At 35.8% G+C, this 8995-nt stretch overlaps 1 protein-coding gene across 1 annotated transcript; it reads right to left on the bottom strand.

Annotated features, from left to right (window-relative positions):
• Nucleotides 1–990: 990 nt before the first annotated feature.
• Nucleotides 991–3183, bottom strand: ppil1 (peptidylprolyl isomerase (cyclophilin)-like 1). The gene is made up of 4 exons (XM_014982155.2): nucleotides 2962–3183; nucleotides 2615–2769; nucleotides 1499–1567; nucleotides 991–1273 (listed from the first exon to the last, which is right to left on the bottom strand). Exons 1-4 carry the CDS (start codon nucleotides 3015–3017, stop codon nucleotides 1053–1055), a joined length of 501 nt encoding a protein of 166 aa, XP_014837641.1. The 5' UTR covers nucleotides 3018–3183; the 3' UTR covers nucleotides 991–1052.
• Between the last annotated feature and the right edge of the window lie 5812 nt (nucleotides 3184–8995).

Here is an 8995-nt window from a genome sequence, read left to right as displayed (position 1 = left end):
TTTTTACTTTAATAAAGCCTTTTCTCTGTGAGTATGGCTGTAAAGTTGTACAATAAAATACTTTCTGGGGTAAGATACAGTAACTTTGTTCATTGTTATTGTGTCTTTGTAGAGTGAGTGACAGTTGTTTTTTAAAAAATGAAAAAAGATTTAAAAAAAACCTTGTTTATGAAAAATGTTTACTTGATGTTAAAAAAAAATAAAAGCTTGCAAATATAACAGCACAGTCATGCATATCTGAAGCACATATGCAGACAGCATGATCTCAAGTTGGAGATTTTCTAACAAATTGACTCAATTAAGGGATATTTAGACCACAAAATCTGGCATTTTTTCCCACTTCATGTCGAACAGATAAAGCTGTTCGCATATCGTCCACTGTGGGGCTGACTTGTTCTGTTCTTCCGTTTTAGAAAGCTGAAGCTAACAGCAGTCATCGTCTCATCAAGCCTCTGAATTTATTCTAGCCAGGTGAATCCATCTGGTGCCTCATCCAGCAAGTCCTTTGACAGCACTTTGGTGGTGGAGAGTTTCAAAGAAATGTGTTTATTTCTTTTTAAGAAAAATAATATTGCATAGGAGGGATTTATTTATATCTTTTAATGGAGATGGTGAAGAGCTGAGCCAGATAGCAAAGCACTTAATTTACTAGTTTACATAAATTGATAAAGGATGGTCTGCCCAGGAAGAGGGATGAACGTTTTTAACTTTGAATATTTTTTTTATTTTTATATTATATTTGGTTTTACGTCATTAGGACAACAAATATACAGTATACATTGGTGCAGTGTGTCTTTTTTCTCTGATGCTAAACAAACTAAGTACTAATGAGCTTAAATGCTTCCTGACTTCCATAAAAAGAAAGATATGCATGAATTTTCCAGAGGACAGCTGATTTAGATAAATATGTTTTAATTTTGCCTGATATTGGTAATTTTCGTCATTCCTTTAGTCTCTAAGCATTAACACTGCAAGAAAAAAAAACTCCTGTTAAGTTTTAACATTTATTTTCCAAAGCAGTAAAAAAATACAAATTAAAAAAGACGTTTTGTCTAATTAGGTAAAGTGGTTCTGACAATTTTAATATCATCGACCGGACGATCTTGACTGTTTGTTTCCACCAGCCCGATCCGGTTTAGCACTCCCATGCCTTGGCACACTCTTCCAAAAATACTATGCTTCCCGTCCAGCCACTGCGTGGGTCCGAGGGTGAGGAAGAACTGACTTCCGTTGGTGTCTGGTCCTGCGTTAGCCATGGCCAGGATTCCAGCGCCTGAAGAGATGAACAAAGAAAAAGAAAAGAGAGGTGATTGTCTGATGTTCACAGATGCTGAAGATGCAAATGATCTTAACAGAAAAACCAACTCACTTTTGGGCAGTCACAAGATGACAAATTATGGCAAAAAATGACATTTATTGATTTAAACTTCTAAATTAAATGTTGAATGTGGATAAAATCCACCTATGTGTTGACATGTTTTTAGTCCCCTGAGATTACCTGTAAATTTCAGGTCCGGGTGAAGTTCATCCTCAAACTGTTTACCATAAATGGAGGCACCGCCTCGACCTGAGGGTCAAAACAAAGATCAATAGCTGCAGATTTAGCCAACCAAACAAAGTAAAAATCACATACATTTACTAAAAACATGGCAAACATAAATCTTAAAATAAATTGAGCTTAACAGCAGAACCATAATCTGACACTTTAGATTTAGAAAAAAAAAATCAAATCCTTAATTTGATTACCTGTATCTGGTGGATTAAAACAAATCCTACATTATAAGATATCAAAGCTCACACAAAACCTATGCACAAAAAATTGTACATAAGGCTAAATCTGGTGCAATGTGCCTCTTTCATGGTGCTAAATAAACTCAGTTAATTGATTAAATTTAAGGTTTCAGTGGGCATAGAATTTTAAAAAACAGGCATCTGTACTGAGCTCCCCGACATAAAAATATTATTATATTATATTGAGCTAAACCAGCAGTTAGAAGCTACAAGTGGCTCTTTAGATCCTCCACTGTGGCTCTCAAACTGTTTTTTACCAACATTGTTAAATAAAATCTTTTAAAATCTTCTCAGCAAACTTTTAAAGTCCTACAATAACAAATAAAAACTACTTAGCAGATCATTTACGCTGCTAGAGTAATGAATACTTTTGTGAAGTAATTATTTAGTGTCTAGGCTGCAAACTATGTTTTTTGTTTGTTTTTTACATAATTTTCTTTCCCTGCAATATAAACATTTGATTTTATTTTAAAACACAAAAACAGAAATTAACTTTCTGTTTTTGGCTTAAAAGTCAAAACAAACATCCTATCATAGATCATGTCACAATTAGATATTTTATTTTATAGATACATTTTGTATTTGTGGCTCTGAACAGATTTTGTTGAGTTGGAGCAAAGGCTGCTGACCCCTGATCTACATCACTGCACTGCATTGCATTTCCGGCTGCATGTTGTGTTGAATTCAGGTGTTGTGTTCAACATGATGATTTTAAGTCGGAGCATCAGAATAATGGAGGTTAAATGTTAAAGCACTCCAAACTTTTAAAGTTATTTGTAAAGAGACGTGCATAATTTCCTTCCTTCTTTTGTGTTAAATCCACCTGTTGCAGTAGGATCCCCCGCCTGCACCATGAAGTCTTTGATAATCCGGTGAAACTTGGTGTTGTTGTAGTAGCCTCTCCTGCACAGCTCTGCGAAGTTCTTGCACGTTTTGGGGGCATGGTTCCAGTAAAGCTCCACCAGAACCGTCCCCATCCTTAAAAACACATCATCGTTGCCATTACTGTCAATCCGTTAAAAGCAGAACATGCTCTGCAGCAGCACCTCGTAGTGAAAATATAATATTAACATAGGTACATTCATTTTTTAAAATTGGATTTATAAGCACGTCTCCGTGCGCACAAAAATGAAAGCTAGCAAGTTTAGCATGGAGTGTTTTCATACTGACGTGGTCTCCATAGCCACGGTGGGCGGCTGCCATGTGTCTGGAGGTATGCCGGTCATTATAATGTTACACAGCAGGATACAAGTCCAAATAACCCAAACAAACCAGTTAGATAAAACAAATGAACAAACTATCAAAGCTGTTGGCTCATTCAAACTGATCCTGGAGCGGCTTTTAGTCTTCTTCTTTCAGTTCCTGTCGAGTCCTCTTGATGCTAGAAGTCTACTGCCCTCTGGTGGTCAAACTCATTCCCAAAGACACGTTAATTTTCTTCTTCCTCCTAGTCTTCTTCTTCTGGAGGAAGGCGGCTGGCAAACAGCTATTCAGTGTACATTACCGCCACCAACTGGTGATCAGTTTTGGTTAATGTTATTCAAATTCGCTTAAAAAAACTATCATTCTTCTACTCATGGGTGTCGTTATTATTAAAAATGCTACCAACGCTGCTTCAGATAAAACAATTGATTATTCAAACAAGTCCCGGAATGTTTTCTTATTTCTAATCTTTGATTCACCAGTAACATTATTAATGTCTTGTACATTAAAAATAAACATTGTGTGGGTGCTTGGTCTTTTCTGTGCAGAGTCCAGAAATAACTAAGGTTGTGTTACACACAGTTGTGCTGTTGGATAGAAGTTCAGAGAAGATACTTTGCGTTCTATTTATATTTGTATTTTTGTGCTCTTCTTCTTATTGGGTAACGCATTGATATGAAAATTTTGCTGAAATGTATCCTTGTCATTTTGAGTGACTCTTGTCCATGTCACTCATGTAAAGGTAAGACAGGAGTCTTTTTTTTAAATCCACCTACTAATTATATATAGTCTTACAATTAAGTATGTGAAACAGTTCTTCATTCAGGTACTGAAAATTAAATGTAAAAAAAAACTTGAATTTTGCTTAAAGGAATGTAAGTAAAAACTACTAATTTTTATGTATTATTATTATTATTATTATTATTATTATTATTATTATTATTATTATTATTATTATTATTATTATTATTATTATTATTATTATTATTATTATTATATTCTTTCATTATCCCTTGTAGTTTAAATGTTCCAGTTTTTTGTTTTCCTCAGAGTAAATCTGTGTGTAAGGTTTCTATACACTTTATTTTTCTGCATATTTTTCTGATTTCTGCTGTATTTTGCAGATGTGTAGGCAGCCTGCCATCCTGCCTGATGTCAGCTCTGGATCATGAAAGAAAGTTTTGTGCTTAAAGTCCCTTTGGCTTCCTGTCTCCCACACTGTAAAGCTGTCCAGTGATTTATCTTCAAATTGGCTTCAGATGCAGGACATGGACAAGCCCCACAGGAAAGGGTGATCTTTGGATTGCATCTACATTCCCTATTACTTAGTGGCATTCAAACTTTTTTATTATTTTGTTCTTTTAATCAACATACAGGTTTATACTAACACACAAATATCTTTTTGAGTCTCATTCAAATAATAATCAACTGGCTTCTGTTCTTTTGGAACCATCTGCATGCTACAAACTTTACAATACAACGCATTAGTTTGCAAAAAACAAGAATAACTATCGATCACCAAAATACATCACAACATAACTAAGCTGAAATAACCAAACGTAAGAAGGTAAGTAAACTTTATTTATTTATTTATTTTGCACATTTCACAGTGGTCTGTCCATTAAGAGCTCTTAAAGACTAACATTTTAAAATCAATTGTATCTTTGACAGGCAGAAATGGCAAATAAATCTTTCAGCCTGTTAGTAAGACCTGCGTAATCCTCAGTATCAAAGGTGATGCTAAGACTAATGTTTTTATGAATTTGATTTAGTTTCAGAACTTTATAAAGCAAACTTTATAAAGTTCTGAAAAGTACCAACTAAATTCTTGAGAAGTTACCTCTAAGTCAATTGGTTTTTCATGTAAAGCCATCAAGGATTGTTATAATTTTTGTTTTAATTCACACTGAACAGCACAGCCAAGACAGATATAAGGAACGGCCTGATCCCTCATGTTTCAAAATCTTAAAAAGGTTTCTGCTGGTAGATGTGAAAAGTCTGATCCCTGGGAAACAACCAAGAAATAATCCTGACCCACATTAAAGGCCTGCAGCTGCAAAACCATACACCAACCGGTTTTGTTCCGCATTCCAGAGACAAAAAAGAGGACTTTGATGCACAAATCTGGAAAGAAATCAATAAAGATGTGTAAATGTGGGGGGCGGGGGGGGGATTCAATATGCCATCTGTTTTGGCAATAAATTGTCTAGACTGTAGATTTTATGATCTTCAGTTGTAAAATGCTCTGGTTTGTCAGGATGTTCCCAACTGTTGATGAGTTGCAACCTTTATGTTGGTGCCTAACCTCAGATCGCCTGAAGGAAAGGTAAACTTTCTGCCTTTTTAAACAGAACTCCTATGTCTAGTAAAGACAACGCAACAATCAACATTTCTCTCTCTGCTATATCCATCTATGTCCAAGTATTTACTGGAGTTAAGCATGGGTGCCACTGTGAAAAAATGCTTTCTGAAAAATAGATTGTCCTGTTTCTATGTCATGTTCTGTCCGGACATAGAACGTGTTTGCAGAACTAGGAAAACAGATGCTTTCTGGTCTAGAAAGCATCTGTTTTCATATACACTGGTCGCCTCTGAACTACTTCTGCACACTTTGTGCAATGCAAACATTCAACTTTTACCATATTTTGCTCATTCAGGATATTTCTGCCATGTCTGTTAGTACTGACATCACCTAAGATTTATGAAATATACTTTTTGGGATCATCTTGGGCCCTGTTGAAGTGAACAAGAACATAACATTATTTCTGAAAAAAATCAGAGAAAAACTTTGAGCTCTTTCACAGCTTACTACTTCCACATGTGCTCAGCTAGACATACAATTGAAGTATTAAAATGTAGTCATATCTATCAACTACTTCTGTTTATTTAAGCATTTTCATATGTTTTGCAGAATTCATTAAATCCATCTTCAGGTTTTTGCTCACATTATGCTCAGTCTTCAAAAAGGGTTAGATTGGGTTGGAAGGATTCCCAATCTAACCCAATCCTCTTTCCAACCCTAATTCCAGCCCTCCCAACCTTCTGGTCATCTTTTTAGCTTTGCTTTTCAAGTTTTCTGCAATTGATTTTACACAAAAAAAAAAGAAAGAAAGAAATCAGCTTACTCCAGTCACTGCATTTTGGGTGAGAAATGCAAATTTTTCTATTTAGTAGGTATTTTCATACACAAGAAGACATGAACCCAAATAGATCCCTCCTTGGACATAGTATCTCTCTTTTTTAGTTGCACCAGCAAAAGTGAAATTATAAGAAGCCAGCCACTGAAGAAAAATCACACAGTAGGCTCTGCTGCTGAAGGAGGGCCGTCACGGTGCATAACCTCACACTGACTGTGATGTAGGATCATGTGAAACAGTAATGTGTAAGTTCCTGGGGTGGTAGCAAAGACACTGAAGATTATTTTTGATAGGACCATGATCAGCTAACGACAGGTGTTGGGTAACTTCAGCATGCTGAGGGGGGAGGAAGCTCATTGTAACAGCAAAGTGCCAGATGATCTGCTCAGATCGAGCGCCGAGAGCAGGATATACCATGTATGTGATAGAGAAAGACCAAGTTGTTTCAATGCGAGAGGTGAAATATGCACAAATAGCAATGAATAAACTCAACAAAACTGTCGCATAATTATGTTTTAGGTTATGCTGCTGTTAATTTGAACTATTTTTATTTATCTTTTGTGCTTCCTCGTTAAAAACTGTTGTGATACTGGAAGTTTTCAAGGTAAAACACTGAAGAAATAAATTCTTGTCACCAATTCATAGCACTGGAGCCCAGCAGGTTAATAAATTTGCTAAGATCCATTACAGTTCATCTACATATAGAGCACAGGACAAAATAATTCAGGTTGTGAAAGCGTAAAACACCTCTGTCAGATCTCGAAGCTGCTATTTTACCAGACATTGTTTAGCTCTATCCGTTTTCCCATCGACTCTGATCAGACTGGACAAACCGTTCTGGTGAGTTCAACCACTGATTATAATTACAGGGAAGCAACATTTCCAAACAACGCAACATCTACCAGTTTACTTTGGGAAACTTTTGGCAAAAACAGCGATGCACTCACCCTGACAAAGAGATTACAGGGAGATTACTTCAGTAAGGAAGTTTATTATTTTTGGTTTTATCCCATATCCCATCCCCAAAACAAGTAAACAAATGAACAAAATATGAATTCAAGGGGAATAATGAATCCTGGTGACAAGAAGGCAGTTTTCCTGATCATGTTTTTACTCTGCAGAAAGATGGAACAGCTTACATTTTCCCTTCAAGCCACCAGTTGCTCATGGTTTCAGATAAAAGGAGTTGCTTTAACATTTGTTTAATAAATTTAAAGCATATGGATTACTGGTCAGCAGAGTAACATAAAAAAATGTTGTAGATGTTATGTGAAACAGCTGTCTGCTGTCTAATTATGCCCGGTGGCTTTGAATGTTCAGGAGTTTTCCAAAATGTACAAGTATGAGCTCACAGAAACCCCCCTCTGTTTCAAACCTCCGAGGAAAATATTCCTGCATGCATGACAACTGAGAGATCTACGGTCAAAGACGGGACGCGAGCCATCAAGAATGGACCACAGGACAATTCAAGGAAGGGCATAAATGATAGTCTTGTAAATAAAGCACAGCTGCAAATGTTTGCACAGAATATTAAACTAAGTAATTATTCAGTCCCTTTTCTAGTCCAGGTTAGATGTTTCTTATAGTAATTTCGGATCATGAGTGGTAAATAATCAGACAGTTCTCTCCTTGTGATACCCACACCTTCCACTCAACTTTCCATTAATATGTTTGGAAACAGCACTCTGAACATCCACCATTTTTGCGAACATCCAGCGTACTTAGTTTTGACCGTTCTCAGCGTACCCTCTTTGGGGAGGGTGTCGAGACTTTGTGCCGTACAACTGTCAAGTCTGCATTTTCCCCAAGCATGTGTAACACATTAGACAACATTTCTGCATTGGAAATCCTTTTTTAATTGGTTTTAAATAATATTTCTATCTTCTGAGCAACTGCATTTTAAGTTACCGTATGATCATCCAAATTAGCAGAAATAAACACTATGACTTTATGAACTGCATTGGTGAAATATATGAACTTTTCTAATTTGTTGATGCACCATTACATTTGATCTATAGCAAACAATATTTAATAATGTGAATCTTTGGGGCAGATCAAATATTATTTGCACAGACACAATAGTCTTAGTACATTAGAAAGTAATCTATAATATTATAAACATAATGCTTCTCTCTCAGACCTTGTTTAATTTCTCAGCTCAGCTCATTTCTCTGTAAGAGGGAAATTAGTTATTTTCAGACATTTTTGACAAACTTAAAAATAAAAGAAGCCAAGACAGATGTTCTATCACCATGTAAGACTTCAGAAATGGTTTATTAATTACTGACTGTAGCAACTTGTTGCATACACAGTGTCATAGACTTCAACTAGACCTTCTAAAATACTGACATAGAAATGGGGATTATTTTAATCGGTCTACCAGCAGCAACAGGAAAGTTACTCTGCTCTCACGAGGGGATCAGAAATCACAGCAGGTATTCCCTGCTGTGACTTTGAAATACTAAACTGCACAAAAATAGTTCCTGAGAAATAGAAATGATTGAAAGCCCTTATGCGAGTTTAGAAATCTGATATCTAGAGACATCTTACATGAAAAAGGGAATTGGAATATGTGAAAAGAATTCAAAGCAATTTTACTGGTTAACTTTGCAGTTTTTAGTTATTTTTTAAAGGTTTTGTTGGCTCTAGTGGCCTTTATGTGAAAGTAGTTTGACAGGAAAGAGGGAAGACATGCAGCAAATGTCACCACGCTGGGAATTGAAATTAAAAGAATTAAAACCGTAATCTAAACCTCGTGAGCAAATATTTTTATTTGTCAGTGTTAAGGTCTTAGTGTTAGTGGACTCAAGTTAAATATGTATAGCTCTGTAGTTGTTAGACACTCCAACATAATTAGAGGTCAA

This window comes from Poecilia mexicana, unplaced genomic scaffold, assembly GCF_051168715.1.
Source record: "Poecilia mexicana isolate PSO_F unplaced genomic scaffold, ASM5116871v1 scaffold_5, whole genome shotgun sequence".
NCBI lineage: Eukaryota > Metazoa > Chordata > Actinopteri > Cyprinodontiformes > Poeciliidae > Poecilia > Poecilia mexicana.
The sequence above is the reverse complement of the archived record's forward strand: the minus strand, read 5'-3'. Positions and strand labels throughout refer to the sequence as shown.